Genomic DNA, 23,478 nt, shown 5'->3' on the forward strand with positions numbered 1-23,478 from the left:
GAGGCGCCCCGCCGCCCCCCCCCGCCGCCGCCGAGAGGGGGGAGCTCCGGGGGGGGGCCTCACGGCTCCGCACACACACAGACACAGACACACACACACACGCACGCACGCCCGCTCGCCGTGCGACTGCCGGAGCGGGGCTGCTCGCGAGGCTCGCCCTGTGTCCGTGTGTCTGTCTGTGTGCGTGTGCGTCCGTGTGGCGGTGCGTTTGCGCGGCGGCCGGCGGTACGCACCGGGGGGAACTCCCGGTGCCCGGCGGGGCGAGCGGCGGGGGCCGGCGGCAGGTCCCCCCACCCCGGCATGGCAGCCAGCCCGGCCCCGGCCCCAGCGGCGGCGGCACGGCGCGGCCCGGCGCTGCTGCGGCTGCTGCTGCTGCTGCAGGTTCAATAAAGAGAAAGTGTTACCGTTCTCGCCTGGAAGGATCCTGCTGAAAGCTTGGCTTGGTGGGCGCCATCTTCCTGCTTTTTTTTTTTTTTTTTTTTTCCTCCTCTCCCTTACTTTTCCCCCTCCTGATGTTGGTGTGTGTTGTGTGTCTAGCAGCAGCAGCGGCGGCAGCGATGGCCCCGGTTAGCCAGACAGGCTAAGGAAAAGTACTGAGGCCAAAGCATCGCGGGCTCCCGCTCCTCCGCGCGGTCCTGGTGCAGGTTGCTCGCTCGCTAGCGCTGCTGCAGCCGCTGCCGCCGTCCATAAGCCGAGGAGCGGAGGGAGCCGGGGCCCCGCCGGCCCCAGAGACATGCCCAGCGCAGGCAGCGGCGGCCGGCGGCGGCGGCGGCGGGGAGAGCGAGCCGCGACGCAGCCCCGGCGGGCAGCCCGGCCGCTGGCATCGCCCGGCAGGTGCGGCACACACACACACACACGCACACACACACACACACACACGCACACCCAGACACTCGCACACCCGCACGCCGCCGTTCGCACCCCCGCGGCCGCGGCCGGGCTCCGCGGGGCGCCGGGGCACGGGGCGAGCGGGGCGGGGGCTGGGAAGGGAAGGAGGGGAGTCAGGGCTCTCCGGGCTTGACCGCCGGGAAAGTATTTCTGGGCATTTTCCAGCTTGATTCCCCGGCTCCGCTCCCACTCTGCGTGCAGCGGACGCAGGCTCCGCTGCCGGCGCAACAACGCCACTCAGTTGCAGTTTCGCACACTTTTCCTCCGCCGGAGTCTGGGCTCCGGCGGGGAAGCGGGGCCGAGGCGGGCGGGAGGGCGGGGGAGGGGGGGTGCTCCCCGCGCAGCTCCGCGGGCGCGGAGACCCCGCGGGCTCACCCCGACCACGGCCGGGGCATCCCCGAGGGCTCCCGCGGGCCCGGGCGGTGGCAGTGCCTACCCCGACGTGAGAGGGGGCGGCGGGGTGCCCCCGGGCCGGGCGGCAACGGCCCCGGGCAGCCCCCTGCTAGTCCCTGAGTCCCCTCCGCGGCCAAGGTCGCCCATGGCGGGATCGGGGGCGCAGAGCCGCTCGGCCGGGGAAGGGGGCAGGACTTGCTGCCGTTTCACCGGACGTTATGAAACTGAGCCCGAAAGAAAGGAGCGGGGGAAAGAAACCGCTATCTCTTAATTGTCTCCTCCAGGACGTCGGGAAAAGCCGGGCGCGAGGAGCTTTAAAGGAGAAAGCGCTCCTTCGCGGAAAGCTTCCATCTCCAAGGTAACTTCGCGGCTCGTTCTGCCGCCGCCTTGGAAGGGACAGCCTGCCGGGCCTCATCCTGCTCCCGGGGAAACCCACTCGGGGGACGGGTCAGCCCGGCCCGTCGGGAGCATTTCTCCGCGACAAACCTTTCTGCCACTGTGCCTGGGGGGGGGTGGGAGAGAATAAAGGGGAGGGGGGGCATGAGGGGGAGGAGGGGACGGGAACGCGCCTGCAAGCGGGGCAAAAGTTGCCGGAGCACCTGGAAGTTGGGTGCGCGCCGGCGGCCGGGGGGGTCTCCTCCCGCAGGAGGCGGCCGGCCCCCCCTAACCCTGCTCCTGGCGCTGCGCGGAGCCCCCCGGGAGGGAAGGAGGGAGGGGGGCACAGGGGGAAGCCCCCCGCCATCACCCGCCCCGCGGCCGCGCAGCCTCCGCCGCGCAGGTGCGCAGCTGCCGGGGGAAGCGGCGCGGGCGCAGCCGCGGCCGCGGCTCGCCTCGGGGGTGCGGGTAGAGAACTGGCGAGAGGGGCGACCTGTAAAGTGCCACATGCCGTTTCTGTCCGGCAAGGGTCTCCTCGCCTCCAAAAAGAAGAAGAAGAAAAAAAAAAATAAAGTTAACAGGTGTCACCTCGCTTTTTTGCAGCCGCTCAAGAAAGTGGCGGCGGCTGCTGTATTTTAAGCATTTACAAAAAGCTCGAATTTAGAAATCGTTCAATGGAAAGAGCGCTATGCTGCCGATAAGATACAGTTAATACTTGGAAGAAGTGCAAAAATGTTTCCTCTTGTTAGGTTAGTTTGCAAGACGTCCAGGCTGCTCTCGGCTCTTACTAGTCCGAGCGCTTGGGTATCTGCTAAGCAATATTTGGATTAGAGGTGTTGAGAGTTTGGGGAGAAGTGGTGCTTTCCTAACTTCTGTCTGATTACAGGCTGACATAATCAAACTATTAAACGCAAGGTACTGAAAATTCGCATGCTGCCTTGTCTATATACTTGTGTTTAACTTAAAGTCTCCAGAGGTCTCTTTCATTTGTCTAAAAGCCAATCTGACATTTCTGACCCTTGACTTCCCCACTTCACAGACTAAACTATTGTGATTGCTGCCTGTACTTCCTCGTTAAAGTGTCCGTCAGTTTCCATTGTAATTTAAATATTTTATAAGTGACAAAAATCATACCGAAACCGTGAAAAGAAATCAACTTTAATCCATTCTTTATATCTCTCACAGTCAAGTTGGTTTAGATATGAAAGATTGGGGTGTTTGCTTGAGCAAAACGAGACTCGTGCTTAGTTTCGAATGGTCCTCAGCTGAGAAAGTGCTGGGGCATCATCGGGGATTATTTCAGGAGTATCAGCTTCCTATTGTTTTTTCCTTCATTAAAACTACAAAAGTTACCAACAAATGTTTTCTATCATGGGAATCATATGGAAAATAGAGCTGGTGTTTTCCAAAACTATAGGAGGCAACTCGAAGTTGCTGAACAGCAAAATTATCTGAATCTGGCCCCTCAACCAATTGTTTGAAATATTACGTTAAAACTTTCTATGGTTTTGCTTTTACATTAGAGAGATGTTTAGTTTGGATACTTGTGATTATATCGTATTTTCCTCAGGACTTAATTTAATGCTATGTGGGAAAGCGAGATAGTTGGGACAGTGACATTTTTATTGCATTTAAAGAAATGTAACTGTTTTGTTCCGATTTCAGCCTGCAACATTTATTTATCTGTTGTCTGACAGCTTTTTTTTTTTTTTTTTTTTAAGGATTCGGCTTCAGTGCTAAGCTTATCATAGAGAAACCTACCAGAGCCAAACTTCAAGTTTTGCCTCGCAGAAGCACAAAGAAATGTCAGGTCATTAATTAAGCTTCGTGTTAGTATCAGCAAGTATCGATGGATTGTTAGGGGGAATGGGGAAGGTCTTTAAACTTCATTATGACTTACTGCCAACTTTCTGCGCTTTGGTTCCTAAAGGCGCTCTCTGTGAATTTCCTGCATTTGCATTAGAATGCATTTAGGATGAAAAAATAACAGTGCTGAGTATACTTAGGATTTCGTGCTATATTTCCCTGTAGTAACAGGTGACATGATAATATTGTTAAACTACAATGTGGAATTGCAAGTGTGCAACCCCAAGTGAAAATTGTTCTCTTTCTTGGTTGAAAGCAAATTATCAATCAGCATACCTTGATCAATTATCCCCCTGGCTGCCACACACTGGGATTTGCACAAGGCATTGACATTGAGAAATTCCTCTTTAGAAAGGATGAGCGGACGGGATCCCAAACTTTGCAGCAGCCAAGCTAAGCTGCCGGGGTCTCACTTTTTTTTTTTTTTTTTTTTTCCGCTATTGTTGCTTTCCAGCTCATCCAAGACAAAACTAGGAGATTGTGTTTACTTCTCAGTGCATTTTAAAAGATGCTGTATTTAAAAAAAAAAAGGGTGGGGGAGAAGAAAATAAAAAACCCTCCTCTCCGACAAAGCTCCCCCCCCCAGCAATCACAGAGCAAGGAGAGATTTTAAAAATATATATAAAGGGGGGGGGGGGAACAAAGAAACACAAAAGCACAAAGAAAAAGCAAGTGAGGGAGCCTCGGGAAGAGCCGCACACCCCTCTCCCCTCGGTGCTCACCGTTGTTGGTAGGAGGTGATGCCCTGGACGTTTTGCGGGTTGCCGTTGGCCGCGGCGCCGGCTCGCCCCATACCCGGCGCCGCCGGCACCCCCCCGGCCGCCCCGCCGGCCGCCGCCGTCACCTGCACGCTGAAATCCGGGAAGATCCTGATCATCCCCGCGGCTCAGCACCCGGAGACTGTCGGCGAAGAGGTGCAGCAGCGGCGACTCTCCCTCCGGCGGCTGCAGCAGCAGAGCCAGGCACGCTGCAATCCCATTAGTGAGTGGCGGCCACTGTGAGTGAGGAAGGGCGCTTTGATGTGAGCTGCCGGGCTGAGATCGAGAGGAGTTTGGGGGGGCTTGGGGTGAGGGGGGGGGAATTTCACCGAATTGCAGGCACGCAACGCGCGAGGGTTTGGGGGGGGGGGAGGGGGAATATCGGAGCTACAAAAAAAAAAAAAAAAAAAAAAAAAAGGAAAAAAAAAAGGTATGTCTAATACCACTGAAGCTGTAGATATAAGAGAAAAATCCAAGCTGAGGAGGGACGGGGAGGAGAGAGGGGGGCGCAATTACTTTAGCGGTGCAGTGAAAATGATGAGCAGCAAATGTTGCCTTTTTTCCCTCCTCCTTCCCGTCCCTCCACCCCCCACCCTCCACCCAAAATGCGAGTCTTAGAGGATTTCTCTGTCTCAATGAAGTAATAATAAAGGCGACTGACCACAGTCTGGGCTAGCGCCAACTGCGCGGGGGGGAGGGGGAGGAATATCCCTGCTCCCAGAGTCCTGAGGAGAGGAGGAAGAGCGGAGGATTGTTGCAGCACAAGTTCTTGCTCTTGGTAACTTGCTTTTGCTCCCCCCCCCTTCCCAGCCCCCCCTTCCTTTCTTTCTTTCTTTTCTTTCTATGAAGGGACGGTTTTCACCAGCGAGGAAACGCGCCGCTTTTGTGCAATGGCAGAGTTTGTGCCCTATTATAGGGAGCTGACTCTCCTCCCCTCCTAGTGTGCAGCAATGTTATTGCTAGTCAAACTTGTAAGGTGTGCGCTGTGCGTGCCCGCGCCGAGCCCTGCTGCCGCTCCGACCCAGCAATTACACCGCTGGGGGCTGCGCAAAACCCCGCGGCAGATCCGCCCCCGACACCCCCCCCCCCCCGACCCCCTCTCACGCCCCGTGCTCACAGCGCCGAGCCCGCCGGCTCGTCCCCAGCCGCCCCCGCTCCTTTGTACCGCCGGGGGCTGCCCGCAGCCCCCCCGCATCGCGCCCGGCCGCGTTTGTGTCCGTCCCCTCAGCGTTGTCCCCCCCTTTTCTCCTCTCCCCCTCCTCCGAGCACTCGCCTCCCCCCCCCCCACTTCAAGGCACCACCCGCGGCCGCGCTCCGTGCCCCGTCCCGCCGCCAGGGGCGAGGACCCCTTCCCGGGGGAAGGGGGGCAGCAGAGGGGGGGGGGGGGGCGAACACGGGGACCCCCTCCCGTGAGAGGGTCCCACCGAACCTCCCGGCGTTCCCGAGGGCCGGACCCGGAGCTAAAAGCTTGGCCGGGGTGGGAGCGGGGGAAGAAGCGGACTCCCCGCCAGCGGGGCGAGGGGCCCGGGGGAGCCGGCAGCCGGTGCACCTTGCACGGGCAGCAGCCGCGCCGCCGCCTGACTTTCGGGGAAGCCGCGGCTCCCGCAGGAGCCGCTTGGGACAAGAGGCAGAGCCTGCGTAGTGCCCGGGAGGCTGCAGCAGCATCTCCGGCTGCCCCACCGCCCCAAAGGCGTTACAACCTTTGCTTCGGTAAATCGAACCTGTCACCTGGTCGTCACCCCGTTTCCCGTGCAAGCGTGTGCCACTTGCAATCACAGCTTGGCTCCTAATCTGACGAGATCCCCATATCTTGACTTTTCTTTCCGTTCCTGTTCCAAACCAAATTAAGACACACCAACTTTATGTTAAAACAGAGACTGCATTCAAATCCTTTGTATTAAATAGCATCTGTGTTTGCATTCTGTTTTAATACAAAATGCTTTGGATTGCAGCTAATACCAGGAGATATGAAACTGGTTAGTCCCCACATGTTGCACATAAAAAGAATTCATAATGAGCATCTGTGGGATGTGGAATGGATCCCATGAGTTAGCTGAAGACCTCATAACGTAAGAGCTGAGAAGCCTAAGTGAATTATGACTCTCTTTCCTTGCAAGTAGGATTAATTTTCTATCCCACTTATATTCATTATCTATCCTGTTTATACTATAGGGACATCAATTGTTTGAGTGTTAAATATGAAGACTTTACAGAAACGTGTAGGTTAGGTAGCTTGAAGAGAAGGGGGGATGTTGCTTGCTAGGAAAAAATGTTATGCAAATTCCATATTTAAAGAACAATATTAGATAAAGCTGCCTTTTTTTTTTTTTTTTTTTAATAACCTCCAATTCTGTGCTTTTCTCTTACAACATATTTAAACTGTAAGGTTTACAAAGTACCTTCCATCTGCCTGTGGCCCTCCCAGTGATGTCAATAGAAATTTTGCATGCAGATGACGGCCCATGTATGGCCTTTAGAGAGCAGGTCAATAAATGGCTGGAGGAATAATTAAAGACTTCTGAGCTGCTCCTTTCCTTTTTCTTACAATATAGTACAAGACTGGCATGAATATAGGCTGGGCTACCACTCTAATTGGCTATGGAATAACACTGAAAGGAATTTAAATGTGGGCAGTAGCCATTTTCCAAATGATCAGTCCATTACAGTAGTTTTGTCTGTCAATGTATGGCCAGGCAGTACAGTGGATGTAATCATGGCGAAGTCCCCATCCATTGACTGTCACTCTCTTCTCTACAGTGGCAACTCTGCATTTTCATGTAGCAAAGGGACAGCCTGGACAGAGAGCCTGATTTTAGCCAAACTCGATTCAGCTTTGCCCCAGAAGTCGTAAGTTTTCATCCATGTGAGCAAAATCAGACTCTCTTGCTATTTAAGATATCTTATGACTATTGATTAGTATCTTAAGTGTTAACGTAACTGAAAAGACAGTCTTTGTAACAAGTAGCCCCATTGAGTCAGTGGAACTACTGACAAATAGTTTTGTATGCTGTAAGACAAGCAGGATTCAAAAGGTAGGTTAGTAAATGGCTGTAGAATGCATAAGCTCCTTCTTTCTTATAGCCCTGAAAAGATACCAAATAAAACATATTTCATATCTGAAGAAAAGTCCATTTTGATTGCTCATATCTCCCTCCCCCAAATTAATCATGATAGCAAAACACAGCTTATTCTCTGTGCCATATTAAATTGCTTTGGCCCAATTCGTTACACATATCACCAGTGCTACAACATAGCACAATGCTATGTTGTAAAATGAATTCACTGCAGTGTACTAGTGTGAACGAGATGAGAATCAAGCCCTATATTTTTTAATGAATTTATTTCTCATCTTGCTCAGATTATTGACATGTACTGGTGTCTGAAAGACATACTTTTTGTTTAAATACCATACACTCTTGTAAGATATTCTGCAAGTTACTTTAGTATTGATTGAGCGAAGAAAGGTTCTGATACAGTACTGCTATTTCATACAACATGCTCCAGATTTTCCTCTCTTAGGTGAAAGCATAGTAAAGATAAAAATTAAAAACACATGACTGTAATATAACAACATTTAATATTTATGCTTTACATATACCTATCTATCACAATTATGTATTATATCTTTATTCGCATTGTCAGTGTACTACTGTTCTTTTTTTCACAGGTGAAAAAATCTCTCTTCTCTGGAAATTCATTTCCATTTACTTAAATGGTTTGACTTTGAATTTTCATTATCTGCTGTTGGAAGGAGCCTGTGACAGGTATGAGAGAGAATGCTACAAAGCTTCATTGTATCATCTAATTTTTGCTTCACTTTAGTCAGATATCATTTAGGTAGAGAGTAAAATACTATACGTAGAACAGGATAAGATAGAACAAAACAGAACAGAAATAAAATAAAATGAAAATAGGATATATAATGAATTACAGTAGAAAAATGCCTTTATCTTGAAGTGACTTTTTTTTTCAGCTATACCGATTCCTCAGTAGTGAGAAAATTGAACTAATTTTATATAAAAGGAATATGTCATAACAGGATATGGCATTTATCTTCCTGAGATAGGGGTGACCTCATCATTCACAAGTGGCGTAGCTATGAATGAGTAATCAGCCTCCCCACCCATTAAGTGTAGATAAAGTCCACATCTTCTGTCTAAGTATTAAATATTCGATTTATTATTTTACAACGTGCCATCTCTACAAGTGTCCACTGACTGTTGCTTCAGTTGCTGCTACCAATACGTATTGTTAGTGGGAAGCAAAAGAAGCTCCTCAAAAGGACCTTGCGTAATAGTGAATCAAAGATGAGAAGTGAAAATAACAGAGGAGAAGAAAACAAAGGAGGATGGACCCACGGGGGAAAATAAATATATATATAAAATGTATACACACACACACGTATGTATGTAGGCAGAGCATGGATGAGGAAACTATAACTGAACTATACGTTTTTGGCCTCTAATATTCCAATAGTTTTATAACATACATGTAGTGAAAATATTTTTCATATTAATACCTCACATATATCAGCTACCTTATATCTCAAGTTATATTGCTTAAGTTATTCCCAAAGAAATTTATATATGTATAATGCAAGAGAAATATATAGTTAGGAAAGAATTTCTTTTTACTATTTATCAGCAGCGCACATTAGAAAAGAGATGCAGTTAAAAAAGTAGTTTCTTCCTAGAACAGTATAACACAATTTTCTCCTTCAAATGATGTCACATGCTGCATTTTGTTTTCATTCCTTTGTAAAAGCAATGAGTGCAATTTGAAGAAAATATTTGGAGTTTAATTTTAAATCAAAAAGAACTGGCTGTGCATCCATTTATAAGAAAAAACTTTAAATAGAACATGAAGGCAGGAAAAAGACCATCTAAACATAAATAGGAAGTGCTCAAATATTTTCCATCTTTAGAATTCCTTGACATGTACTCAGGGTTGGAAAAGCAGACGAGGGAAATGTCTTTTCTGAAAGGTTGCACTGTGAGTGAAGGGCAAGATTAAGGTAGCCCCCTCCCCCCTATATTCAAAAGAAAAGCAAGTGGAGAGTAAGATAGAAGGAAAGTGCCTGGGGAAAGTAGCATCACTATCGAAATCATAAAAGATGTATAAGGACATCAGTGGAAGAACTAGAAAAACTATTAGAAGAATGCCCTACAGGGCTATCCCAATGGCTCAGCGATTAGCACACTGCACTGCCACTGGGAAAATACAGCTAAGGTTTGAGGCTAATCTTAGGATCTCACTCATCGGTACTGGCAGCTGAGAGCCTTACGAGGATGCTGAGTCCACAGTGGAGAAGGACTGATACATGGTCTAAGACTTTGTGTACACACCTATGTACCTACCCAGGCTCTGCTTTAACCACAAGAACTGTTTAATGAAGAAGTATATTCCCCCCACCTCATCATCAACTATCCTAATTCCCACTCTATGTGAAACCAAAAGAGTACTTTTGGCTTACCACGTAATCATAGAACGGTTTGGGCTGGAAGAGACCTTAAAGATTATCCTGTTCCTACCCCCCTGCCATGGGCAGGGACTTCTCCCACCAGACCAGGTTGCTCAAAGCCCCATCCAGCCTGGACTTGAACACCTCCAGGGATGGGGCATCCACTGCTTCTCTGAGCAACCTGCTCCAATGCCTCACCACCCTCATAGGAAATAGTTTCCTCCTAACATCTAATCCAAACCTACACCCTTCTAGTTTAAAGCCGTTCCACCACTCCACTCCCTGACAAAGTGTCTCTCCCACCTTTAATGTACTGGAAGGTCACTGTATGGTCTCCCTGGAGCCTTTTCTTCTCCAGGCTGAACAACCCCAATTCCCTCAACTTGTCTTCATAGAGGTGCTCTAGCCCTCATAGAGGGCTCTCATGGAGACCACAGCTAAATTGTGCTGCTTCCACCTTCACAAAAACCCGATTTATTCCACACAGTCTGATAAGAAGCTTAATTCAAGGAAGTTAAAAAATAAATCATGGAGATATTTCCTTTTTTTTTTTTTTCCCCTTAATCTACATGGCTTCTGAAAAACACCAGCATCTTATCCTATGCCCTATCCACATTCAGAGTTTCAATCCAGTAATTCCCTTTAGTCCTGCTTGTCCATAAAACTAATGAAATTTATAAAGGACACAGGAATAGTCAACTCAAATTCCCTTTTATCTTTCTTTCCAGTCCATGTCAGTGTTCCAAAACCAAGATAATTTTCAGAAGCAGCTATTGGTGTTTCCTGGAAACATAGTAAGAAGATGCAGCTTAACGTTTTTGACTCCTGGACAACCTTCTCTAGATGTCCTGCTTCTAATTCAGACGGAGCAGAAGTCAAACATTCTATTTCTCTTAATTCCTTCTTGATGAACAAATCTCGGTCAATTACACATACAGAGAAAAAGAAAAAAAAAAAGCTTTCTCTCAGAGCACTTTCAGACAAGCCTGATATAGTACAGGGTAGCCTCTTCTCCTTTAGCTACTAACAGCACTTTGCTGATTCATTCAGCAGTGAACACGAAACAAGAATTCACAAGACCATGCATACCCATTTCCTTCCTTACTTTCCAGGCTGGAAGTCCCAGCCAGCACTAAAATTAACACCGTAATAAGTGTGGTTCCTTTAGCAGCAGAGCACTATCCAGCACAGTTTAAAGCTGTGCTATATCCTTAAAGCCAAGCTTCTCCAAAGTTTTCTGTTTCATAGTAACCTTTTTTCATTCACCTAATACAACAGTGTTTCTGCATAGCATGGTCCCATGTGGGCAGCCACACAAATCTGGGACTCTCCAAGCAGTTTCTGAAACATTAAGTATATATGAGAGTCAGAAATAAATACTTTGATCAGTGATCTTAGTGTTTGTTCATTATTTCAAAAAGAAGCAACATTTATAAGAAAATATGTGTCAGAGGCCTGATTGCAGACTAGCCTCTGAAAATATACCCTTGTCTCGGTATAGGAATCTCTAAGAGGGTACCATTCTTATTTGTAGTTATTATTTGCAGTTTCAGTTCCAACTGTTAAGCTGATTGATTGTCCAAATTCCTTCCTACCTTCCTTTCTTAATCAAGAAATTCAAGTATTGAGCATATTCTTAGGAGACCTTCAAAGTTTAAACATCTCAAATCTAATTCTTTCCATTTCAGACTTCTCTTGGGTTAAAAGCAAGCCTTTCCGTAGCAGTTATGCATGGTCTATTAGAAACCTTAGAGACAGCTTTATTCCTTTCAAAGTTACACCTTCACCCACAGTATTTGCACTTCAGTCATTACTATACATACAATTGCAACCACTGAGAAGAACAGAACAAAGCACTTAACCAAGTACCCCTGCTTTTCACTCTTCAGACTTGGGGTTTTCATTTCAACAAAAAAGGACAGTGATCAGAGATAATTTTAGCCTATTTTGACAGGTAGGGTAGCTCAGAGACTGGTCATAAATTCTGCCAAATTCAAAATATAATGAACTTTAGGCATCAGTTTCTTTTGTGTTTTGCTTGGTATTATTTTTAATTTGGTAATAAGTCTTTTCACAACTTAAAAGTATACTTTTACTTATCAGAAAGTGGTTTGGACAATAATTTCTGTTAGAATAAAATTGATGTCTTTATTTTATTCACCAGAATTATCCCCCTAAAAGCTACTTAACATTTTTCCCTTGCATTTTTCACTTTGCACTGTTAGATATTTTTCTCTGTTAACAACATAGGGGATGAAGAACTTCTGGACTCTGAAGGAAGTTGCCTACTCATCAGTATATTCTTTTTTAAAATGTTATGGAATTTAACCATTATTCTCTGACTACTCTTTTAAAGCAATATATCTTTAGCTATAGTGCATATAACATTGGTAGATATGAATATACTTAAGAAAATCGTAACTTCTTAGTTAAAAATCCACTGAATAATCTTTATTGTACGTTTCTTGTTTTTGTCATAATACTGTTACTCATTTGTCTTTATTCGACATCCAGTAATGTCTGTATTTGCTTTACCTTAAAAGTTGACTCATTTACTAGCAAGATGGCATTGGTAAGTGAAAGTTAGCACTTGCTAAGGGTGTCACCTTTCTTGTCTCTATAGCAGTGGACCTTATTCAGAAGAAAAAGCAAGAGAACCCCTTCAGCCAAATTATTATTTCTTCTGACATGGGTCTTTTATTCCAGGGAAAACCTCCTACAGGTTTTCAAGTTTATTTCATTTGATTTTGCCTTTTCAGTTTGGAACAAGAAGTATCAAAGTTCATACAAGTAGAAGTTATAAAAATAGCAACAATATCTGCACAATGAAAGAGTTTTAGCTGCAACTTTTCAATTTCTGCAACGATTTTCTGGAAAAATGGTTTTGTTTCAAAGCATGTAGTATCATGGGAAGTTACTAATAACAGTAAAAATACTTCATTTAACTGGACTAAAAAATCAATATTTCTCCCTAAAATAATTAAACCATATGCAAGTAAGAACTATCATAAAGGTACAAATAATTCAGAAACCCGAGGGGTGGGGGTAGCCAGACCAGATAGCAGTATTTCTTCAAGTTCTAAAATTCAGTAATTTTCAGTAATTGAATTAATGAATAACAGTTTATTTTGCCTTCAAAAATGTTGTTAACAGTTAAATGTTAGCAATGTTAAATGTTGTTTACATTGTTAACAATGTAAATAGTTAAACTGTTAACAACAGTAAAGTGTTGTTAACCAGTATTTTCTGGTATCAATTCAATAACTTATTTTCTATATCTGGTCTTTCACTGTATGTCAAAGTACAACTCCATTTATCTACAATAAACTGTAATCAATTACTGTTTCTGAAGCTGAACTTTTGATTCTAGTGAGTTTTACTCAACTGTTTTGAGCTTATGGAGAAATACAAGGGGTGGAGATCTGCATAATAAGGAAGACTATATGCAAAAGAATCTTGAATTAATAAAGTGACTAAAGCTGAATGTATCAAACACCTGAAGTAGAAAAAAACAAAGTTAATATTTTTCTTGAATTCGTTGTATATCCTACACTTTTCATGGTATACATTAATATACATTAATACATGCACTTCAAAGTTTGTCTATCTGAAGATAGAAAGAGGAAATATTCAGCTTGAACAGAAGTAAAATTCTTAGCTTTCAGAATTCTCTTGTTATGGGTTCCTACTATTTCTTCTAGCATTACTTTTTTTTTTTTTTTTTGCTTTTTTTTTTTTTTTTTTGCTTTTTAAGTGTGAGGGAGTCCAGGGGTCGGAATAATCTAAAATTATTTAACTTTTTAATGTCTAAGATCTTCAAACCTATTAGAATCACAGAATTGTCTAGGTTGGAAGAGACCTCAAGATCATCGAGTTCAACCTCTGACCTAACACTAACAAGTCCTCCACTAAACCATATCACTAAGCTCTACTTCTAAACATACAGAAAATGTGTTATTGTAAATAACACATTATGTTTGACATGGCAAATTGTTTTCCTTTCACTTATAAGTCCTAGTATCTGTAATAAACTGTGTGCATAGTTTCATATGGTGCTAGTCGAATACACATGGCTGGAATTAAATTCTAGAGTTTAAAATAGCTGCTGCCTGTCTTCACTGTTAGGATGGTCTTTGAAAACAGAAAGTATATCCCTTACTACTACTTTCTGGGAAATAAAACATTTTGAATAATAGTACTAATAAAGCACACCAGGCAAAAACATCTAAATGAAGTGTTCCTTTACCAAACAACATTTCTTCAGATATTAACTACATTTTGGTATTATTTTATCACACACATTATTCCGTGATCTTTAAATAAATAAAAGAGTTTTGGAAATAGGTGCTAATGTTTTGCATTGAGGTTCAGTTATGATGCTACAGGAAGACAAAGATTATTGCTAACCTTTCAAAAAATGTCCAGAGTTGAATACTCACCATCAAAATTGTAGACAAATTAGAATTCAACTCCTGCTTCTCCTGGTAGAATTCATGTAGAATTGTGTGAGGATCAGTATTTTGGGGAGTCAAACCACTAGAGTTTACAACTGAAGAGAAAGTAACATAAATTAACCTAATACAGAGATCATTGTTTGAGATAGAATACACTGCCACAGAACAAACAACAACAACAAAGCAAAGAAAATAAATGAAAACAAAAACAAACAAACAAACAAACATGCACACAAGTGTGAAGGTTTCCAGAGGCTTTATGCTAGGAGAAGAGAAGCTGTAGAAAAGAGTCAATGCCTTTTTCTTTCACCAAGCGCTAAAGTTAATGCAAGTGTGCATCTATATTTCTTTGTTCGGAATTACTGTAAATGTTCTCTTGTGAAGAAATTACTCAGTCTGAAGATAATTATAGTTACACAGTCATTCCGGTGAATTAGTGCAGGCAAATGGAGAAGGCTCACCTCATCACTAACAGACACAAGGAGTATGTAGTGACTACCATAAACACTGGCTGATCTGAAGCATCCTAGCCTGAATAGCAGCAACAGTATCTGTTCAGATAGCTTCAAGCATGGCATACACATCTGCTAATTATTTCTACAGGGTGACAGTATGATGGTGATTAAAAATATATATTAATATATATGGTATATTAAACCTATAAATATATCTTCCCTGATTTATTTGGTCTGAGCTCATCTATAAATTGTCTGGCTTCTGAAGGAAAATGGCAAAATTGTCTTGCATGTAGAGGGATAGATTTCAAGTTAAATCAGTGGCTACAAAAATCTAAATGAATGACAGACTGAAGAGCTCAAACAAAGAACACTGCAATACACAGAGGGCACGTTATATTTTGAACAGATATCAAACCTGAGATCTGGATGGAAGAAAAAGTGTTCAGATTATACTTTTCTTCTGAGAAACAAAGAATAAGAAGAGCATTATAGCACAGAGTACTGGCTAGATGTGCAACACACTCTATTCAACCATGAATTTGAGTAATAACGGACTTGTAGTCCATTTCAAGACAGCAAGCAAAAATAATTGACTTCCCCAACTATCTTCATTGTAAGTTAAATTTCTTGGAAAAATTTGTTAGTTTTCTCAAGGTGAAGAAAAAAATAAAAATCAAGAAAGTACACAAGAACAAAACATCACAGAAAAGCAACAAAAGAATCATATCAGACTTTTCATGGAGAAAAAGGTCTGCTAATCCATTTGTTTTTTAAAACATCATTAGTAGTTTTCATGCTGTCCTCCAAAACATGTATAAACATACACACATGTTTTTAAAGGGTACTAGGAAAAAAACAAAACAAAACAAAACAAAACAAAAAAAACCACCAACTGCAAGTATGTTGAGGTTTGTTTTTGTCTTTATGAAGTATTTGAGTATTTGAGTCTTGACACTATAATAGGGGGAAAATCAATGGTCTAATGGTGTTAAAAGTGAGTACTGAAATAAGTTGAGATTTATTATTTATTTATTTTTAATAGTGTTTCATTTAAATCAACGGGCCAATGTTATAAGATGCAGGTGAGGTGTCACTGAAGTTTTGGAGATTTGTTTTTGATAGCAAGCCAGTGAAGTCAAAGGGAACTGGCCACAGAAGGTTAGCCTCATGATGCTTTTACATTCAATACAGCCTTGATTTGAGAAGAAAGACTTTATTAAGTATTCGTGCATCATCACTTCCATGCAATATGCATGAAAAACACAGTAGTGTTTTATATATCATGCAGAACTCAGTAGTATCACAGATACTATCACAGTGGAGTGACTGTAAACAGATGCTGCCATTAGGTTTTTAAGTTGAGCATACAATACCATCTAACATTACACATCACATAATACTACAGTATGTTTTCAAGAGAGAAATGTGAAGCAAAATAACACTTCTCATACTCATTGAATCTCAAGATTTCACTTGCTTGAGAGGCATCAGAATCATACTGAATGAGTCCAATGTCACATGCAAACAGTAGTATTGGGGACGGGGGACAAACAAACTGCCTACTCCACACAGCCAAACATTCTCTGCCTTTCAAGTTGAAAGAGTAGTCTTCTGCCATGTGAACAAGAATACCTTCATTGTAGTGAAACACAGACATTTGTAAGGCTCACAACGTTTGACTAAGGGAGACTAAGTTAAGCTACTTATGAGAAATAATCTTCATATTTCTTATTTGAATTTAAACACTTAACTTCTCAAATGTATAAAAAAATCACACAAAAACAGCTGCCACACAACTAGATCCTCCACTTTGTGCAAGTTCAGAGTGAATTCTTTCCTTTACCATTTCATAGATGCTGTAATTCCCCAAACACTTAATAGTATTACTACATTACAGTAGAAAACAATGCCAATGGACAAATACTTCACACAAACATGAATTAGATACATTGAGTATATAAACTGTTCATGCTGATTACAGGTTATATAATTGATGTGCACTTTTGTTTGTTTTTTTTTTTTTTTTCTTCCAACATATCTAAAATACTTTCTGTGTTCTGGGACTGTTTCCCATTAATATGTTTTAAAGCATAACTACAGCAATTCCTCAATTCCAAGTTTCATTGAATGCATAGTTCTTTACACCCATAACTGTCTTTGCATCTCAAAGAATTCTGTAATCATGGAACCACTGGAGTGAAATTACAGGTAACATCCCATCAGCACCAGGATAAAGAATATAACCCAAGTTAGTTGATGTATAGGGTAAGAAAAGATAAAGAAAACATGTGAAACCCAGCCAACAAAGGACTTAAAAATCCTAGTCAGATGACGCAGATTAATTTAAATAGTATCAAGCTTATCCTCCAAAACTCTAGGTGGGCAATGATGAAAAAGAAGTAAAACATTTATATGCCCCATCTCCTTTAAGCCTAATAGCACAAATCATATATAAAATAAGCATAAATCACACTAGCATATAACATATTCTTCCAGTTAGCTTGAAAATGTTGGTTCTTGGCTAACTACATTAGCACAATGCCCTGTTATAACATTTACACTGATACTCAGTCTTTTAATGCCAACTCTCAGTAAAGGTTGTACAGATTTTCTATTTTTACCCTTATATAGACTTGTGATGCAGCTTAATAGAAACAATCTCAAGGAAATGACTTTTTTAAAAAAAAAAAAAAAAAAAAAAACAAAAAAAAACACTAATTTATCTTGCAAATTCACCTAGGTTCTCATCAATAGAAAACTGGTCATTCAAAACTTTATCAAAATCTTAAAACAACAATATATTGCATAGCTGGAGATATTCTTTAAATAATAATAATTAAAAAAGCTACTTTTGATAGAGCAACATAGAGTTACCAAAAATATTGTAATCAAAATGGATATTGATAGAGCATTGCAGTCATTCCTTATGCAGGTCTCTTAAAAATAGGTTACTGGCTTTGACTGAGACAATTCTGCATATTAATAGCTATGCACAGAGGAAGGACAATTCACAGTCCCGATAGTTTCATTTCTGAAGGGCTAGAAGATTCTTCTATTATTATTGAAGAAAGAATGAGAACTATGTTTTGTCAGTTTTTTTGGTTTTGTTTTTTAAATTGAAGGTAGGTGCTGGATTAGTCAATTTGACTTGAAATGGCAGAGATGATGAACCTGAAAGAGCAAGATTTTTAATGTTAGCTGTACCACAATGTTCATTGTAGAAGGGCATTCATATAGTTATGTATGCATGATAGAACCCCTGTAAAGTAATAACTTTTAATGAACTAACCCTGTTAAAATAATACACTTCTGGGCACCAAACCAAATATGTATAGGAATACAGTGCAAACCTTCTGAATGATAAAGCAGGAAACTAAAAAGAAAATAAAGAAAACTACATTAAAAAAAAAAAATAGAAAATTGAACTGATAAGCCTGCTTATTATAATAGTTGTACGTTTTCATGAAATCAAAACAAATTTGATAAGAGAATCTTTTTAAGACTACTATATTATGCAAAATGTTTATTAAAAATAGAACATTTGCCCTAACAAGGTTGCTTCTAATTTCATCTCCTATGTTGATTTCAAAAGAATGATGCCAGAAACACATTTGTTCTTTTTAGAGTATTTGTTTCATTGTAGGTAGGTTCTGCTTTATTGGTGCAGCACTGCACACTTCGATAGAAATCCAGTCTCCCAAAGCAAACTTTATTCTACTTAAAAATATGACATTGTGCAGAGCTTAGATCCAGATCAAAGAGTTTTAAATACCCAACTCTTTTTGAAAATAAGAAGCAATACTACCCAAAATCCAAATCTTTAGAGTTACTGGGTTTTCCGAACTCCCATGAGTGCCAAGGTCAAGTTTCAGGAGGCAGCCAACATATCGATGCCTCAGATGGATGCTGTCATTCTCATATGGCATTCAACTTCTCCCCATTATTCAGGAGCAAAACCTGGTGATAATATTGAGTCTTATAATGATGGAGCTGAGGCACATTTGTTTAGTTTTAAAAAGCTACTTGACTCATCAGGGAGGAACTGAACTTCCAAGGAACATATCAAACATTCATTTTTGCTTCCCTAAGCATCAGATTACCAGTGAAGAAGATCCTCAGGAATTCCATTAGCCTATTAAGGCTGTCATTAAGTTTAGATCTTCCAGCATCTCCTCTTCTAACATCTGATCATTTTTTTGCCAAAACTCATTCTTGTTTTAAAAGGAAGAAGACTGAGGCTCAAGGAGCTGGGAAGTAACCCACACAGCCTTGAATGTAAGGAAAGTCTATCTTTCTATTTAAAGATTGTTCAAAAGTGACAGGAAATCAATTAAATTTGTAGAATGACTATCAGGGCTTAAGAAATAAAAGCAGAGTCACAAATACTACAGAATAAAACATCATAGTGAATTAGTTTTCAAAATGCTATTTTGAAGGCTAAGTATTTCTCCCTAAAACAACACAGTTTTCAGTGTCATTTTTGTGACTTTTGCATTCATCATTCCACTTTTCGTATATTCTTGTATTTAAAGAATATATACAAAAATAAAATTTATAAAGACTGTGTGTGTATATGTATGTACATACATATGTGTGTGTGTGTTTTAACCTAGATATTACTGAAAACATGTTACTGTGAAGGTCTAATATATTACACAAGAGAGTAAGAATTGTCATAAAGATAATAATGTTCCCTACAAATTGAATGACTTTTTAATCTTTTTATGGTTCCATCCAAACCCCAGACTACCTCTGTCTCCTGATGTTAACTGTGATGTTACATTCTGCCTTGGTGGACTTGCTCTGAAGACAACTGAATTAAGAAGCAGGTGGTAGTGCTTTGCATCTATGTTTCTGTAGATGAAATATAGATGATTCAGTGCTTCAGGGCTGATAACTTTAGTCTCTCTTCTTCTACCTTTTCCAGAGCTCTTGTGCCTCATTGCCATTCTCCTAAAGTCAGAGAGAAAGGACAGACTGTTTTAATTATGATCAATAAATAAATAAATAAATAAAAATCTATCAGGCATATGGAGATAACAGCCCAGAATTTTTACAAGACCTTGGAGAAGTTGGATTGCCAGAATTTGAAGCTCTGGCAGTTGACTTATTTGAGCTTGGGAGAAAGTTTCCTGAGTCTCTAAATCATAATTGCCAGGAGAATCTGAAAATAAAATTATGAATATATGACTTGCTAAGAAATGGATGAAAGAGGAAAAATAAAGATAACAATAACTGTGGGTCACTAGGAAAATAAACCAAAATACATTTCTAAGAAGTAATCAAAAACTATTTTGAACTTGATTTCAAAGCCTCTCCTCATGAGACTTCCTTCAAGTCCTACCCTGTTTGGCTGAAATCAGTGAAATTTTTACTACGGCAGAAAGATAGAGTCCTTGATTAAGGACTTATAATATAACATTATAATGGTTATGAAGGATTCATACTGTAGCACAGCATATAATTACTTAAAGGTTGTTTATTTTATCGTTTTTTTTTTTTTTTTTAAATGAGTACATGAGGGAAAATGGTGAAGTGAGAGAGAAAAGGTTTTCTGATAACCTGATGAATAATCAAGACATGTTTAAAACAAATAAACAAACAACAACAAAAAAAAAAAAAGACACAGAAATTACTTCCCTAATGGAAATACTAGTAGTCCAAACAACTCTATGCCTTAAAGAATACGATTACTCTTACTGTGGTGCTGAATGCCTTAGTTTTTGTTTATTTTCACAAGAATAAGAATGTTGTAAAGAGAAGATTTTGAGTACACAATATTTACAAAACATTAAAATAACTCAGAGTCTAGCCACATTTACCTTCACAAGAATAAGCTTTATGAAAGAACATATGAAGGAACCAGAAAACATTAATACTTCAATATCCTTAATTTACAGCTTCATAGCATGGATTTTAACCTTTACATTGTCCATGGGAAGTACTTTAATGATATTTAGAAAATACATTAGAACAAAATGCATTGAGGCAGATATGTTGTACCAAAAAAAGAAGCTCGCAAGGAAAAAAAAAAAAAAAAAAAAAAGACACCAAAGCAGAGGGTTCTCTTCACATTTAATGGCACATAAAACTTCCATTCATTAATTTTCATCTATAGTAAAGACGGGGGGTGGGGTGGATGTATGAGAGTTCACAGAAGACACCACGTGGAATGAAGAATGTCAATGAAATGGAGCAACGACTTCTGCCCTTTGTGAATGAGACCTCTGCCTGTGGGAGCATACTGGGGCTCTATTTGACTACATGGAGAGCTGTGTCAAACTCCAACATAACAATTCCCACCAGAATCATGGGTGCACAGCTCTCCCAAGGACCAGAGCTTTTATTTTTTTTCCCCCTCTGTAGAGAGAAATAACCTAGCAGCAGTGAATTATGAGCAATCATTGACCATTCAGAGTAATAATCAGTTTATTAAGGGAGCTATTTACAAAGGTAGTGCAATTACAGCTGCCTTCTAAGTGAGTGTACACAGACTGATTCTTTAGTGCCTCAAATTCGTTTCTCCTCCAACCTATATTTCTCTTACAAATGTATATAGACATATAGGATGAACCCTGAACAAACAAGACTCAGGGTTTGTGGCTTTCACCTGAGTTAGTTTCCTCACCACTGTGAAGAAATTCAAGAAGAAAAATAGAGATAAATCACTAAAGAATGACAACAGCTGCAATAATACTGCTTCTTGGATGAAAGTCTAGGAAAGCCAAGGCCAAAAAAAAACCACCAAATTCAGAAGCTCATATTCAGAGATAAACTCATATACTTACAAAAACTTGTAGCTTACAAGACTAGCTCCACAATTACTTTTTAGAAACAGGGACTACTAACATTACTTTCCCACACAGCTGAAATGGCATTGTGAAGATATAGAGGCAAATTTCGGGTGGAGCAGATGATTGCATAGAACTTTTAACTTCTTTATAGGACGTGGGTAATCAGAATCAGCTGGATTTACAATGTGATCTTGCTTCCTACACAGAAAGGTGTCCTTCTCTTTGTAAAGCTTGAGATGGATTTCATTTGGTATATGAAACTCTCTGTGTAACTTTATAAATTCATGACTCGTCCCTGTGTTTTTGCCCATACAAGGAATCATTTAAGCATTTTCTCACATTTGAGATCAATCTTTAACACAGCAGTGTTAGCTGAAATTAAACAATACTAAACACTACTCAGCCCATAGGTAGTCCTGTTGAATTCAACATCTCCACCCAATTAAAACTTGCTCTGAAATCTTTATTAGCTATCGCTATTCTCTATTAAAGACATAGATGGGAGTTCTCACCCTCTCAGTGCAGATTTTTACCTCCATCATATGTACTATTTCTCATAACCAAACAGGAGTACAGTGTCTTTTGAGGACAAGAGACCAGTGACCAAATTGCTATTGAATCAGTTTAACTATAAGTACAATGAAGCCTAAAGCTGTAGCCATTTGGCAAAGAGCCTTATGATCTGCTTTACTGTGGCATGGATTCCCTGCAGAGATTTGGCTTCATCATGAACACCAGCGGCCATTGCCATCACTATATGATTGAGAAGGGGATGGAGTAACAATATCAGAGTAGCATTGGGAAATTCAGATTTTTCCCCCCTCTTTTTTTCAACTTATTTTTCCACTTCCATGTGTTTTTTATTCTGATTTTGAGGACAGAAATAATCATGCACTTACCCTGTAATAATGTAGTAATCTGTCATATAAATACCCTGCCATTATATGATAATTATGGTTTCATTAAATGATCAACAGCTACCATGTTAGCCAAGAATAATTACACATTTGTGCCCTGTATCTTAAAGTGTTCTCGGCTTTTTTTTTTTTTTTTTGCTTTTTTTTTTTTTATTGAAAAGGGAAAAAAAATGTTCCCTTGTGAATAAGACCACAGTTTGGCCCAATGTATGCATTTATTCAGTATGACTTGGAATGCCACAATCTCCTATTTTGACTTTATTCCACGGCATACCAAGGTCTCATTTAAAGGAACTTCACCACAGTTATTATGGCTGCACATTTTCAAAGTTTCCTGAATAAGGGGCCATTCCACATTACTGCTTTTTTTTCCTTTTCACTTCCAGTGCCAGTTCATTACTTTCCAGAAATTTAATAACACACCAGTGTGTGGTTTACAACTTTCTGTCTGTACAACCTGGTTTAACATTTGACACTGACCCAAACAATCTGGTAGCTTGAAAATTTCTGTGATTGTCCTCATCTCTGAATATCTTCTTATGGTTAGTAGTGAGAGACACTCTTTGCTTCCGAAATACTTTAATTCCTTTAAGTTGAAATCAGGGATACCAGACATAAGGAGAATGTATAATATTCACAGAAGAGGCATTAAATTATACTGAATAGACCAGTGTATGTAGATCTGCAAAATTTTACTACATAGCCATGGTAAAAAAATTAACATTTTAGCTGTACATTTTCCAGCTGGTGACTTTTGAGCACAAATACATGATTATTTGTTACATAAAGCTTTTGACCATTCATTGAAACTGTATGGATGTCAATTGCTCCAATATTCCAGATAAATACATGAGGAGTGAATTTAGAGTGCAATTCAGTTGCCTTGTCACAGCCTTGTAAGCCCCTGAGTTGTCCCAGGGTACTTGAGCCACACACATGGAGCTGGCAGGACTTGAAGGAGACCAGTGCTTTCCTGGAGTGGCAACTAGAGCCCAGGAAGGTATCCTTCGGTGGGAAAACCACCCCAGCCACCTACGTTTGGGCTGTAGAACCCGTGCCTTCTTCTTCCTTGGCAGGCAAGCGGAGCCTAGAAGCTTCAGCTGAAATCAGTGCC

General features: G+C 41.1%; 1 protein-coding gene and 1 long non-coding RNA gene across 7 annotated transcripts in view; one reads left to right on the forward strand and one right to left on the reverse strand.

Annotated features, from left to right (window-relative positions):
* The window catches only part of NPAS3 (neuronal PAS domain protein 3), a gene marked incomplete at both ends in the record, with an annotated part of 620,600 nt that extends 620,130 nt beyond the window's left edge, over positions 1-470 (reverse strand). For 5 of the 6 annotated variants that reach the window (XM_084286994.1, XM_084286993.1, XM_084286992.1 and 2 more), the window contains one exon: positions 405-470. In XM_084286994.1, the coding sequence (XP_084143120.1) occupies positions 405-454 (50 nt within the window). The remainder of the gene's footprint in view (positions 1-404) is intronic. The other variant, XM_084286989.1, reaches the window with a different exon arrangement.
* Positions 471-1,308: 838 nt separating this feature from the next.
* On the forward strand, positions 1,309-12,841 carry LOC311209573. The gene is made up of 5 exons (XR_014618429.1): positions 1,309-1,639; positions 3,378-3,466; positions 7,038-7,127; positions 7,948-8,044; positions 12,365-12,841. It is a non-coding gene; the product is annotated as an uncharacterized lncRNA (long non-coding RNA).
* Positions 12,842-23,478: the final 10,637 nt, after the last annotated feature.

Source organism: Netta rufina, assembly GCF_964035555.1.
Source record: "Netta rufina genome assembly, chromosome: 5".
NCBI lineage: Eukaryota > Metazoa > Chordata > Aves > Anseriformes > Anatidae > Netta > Netta rufina.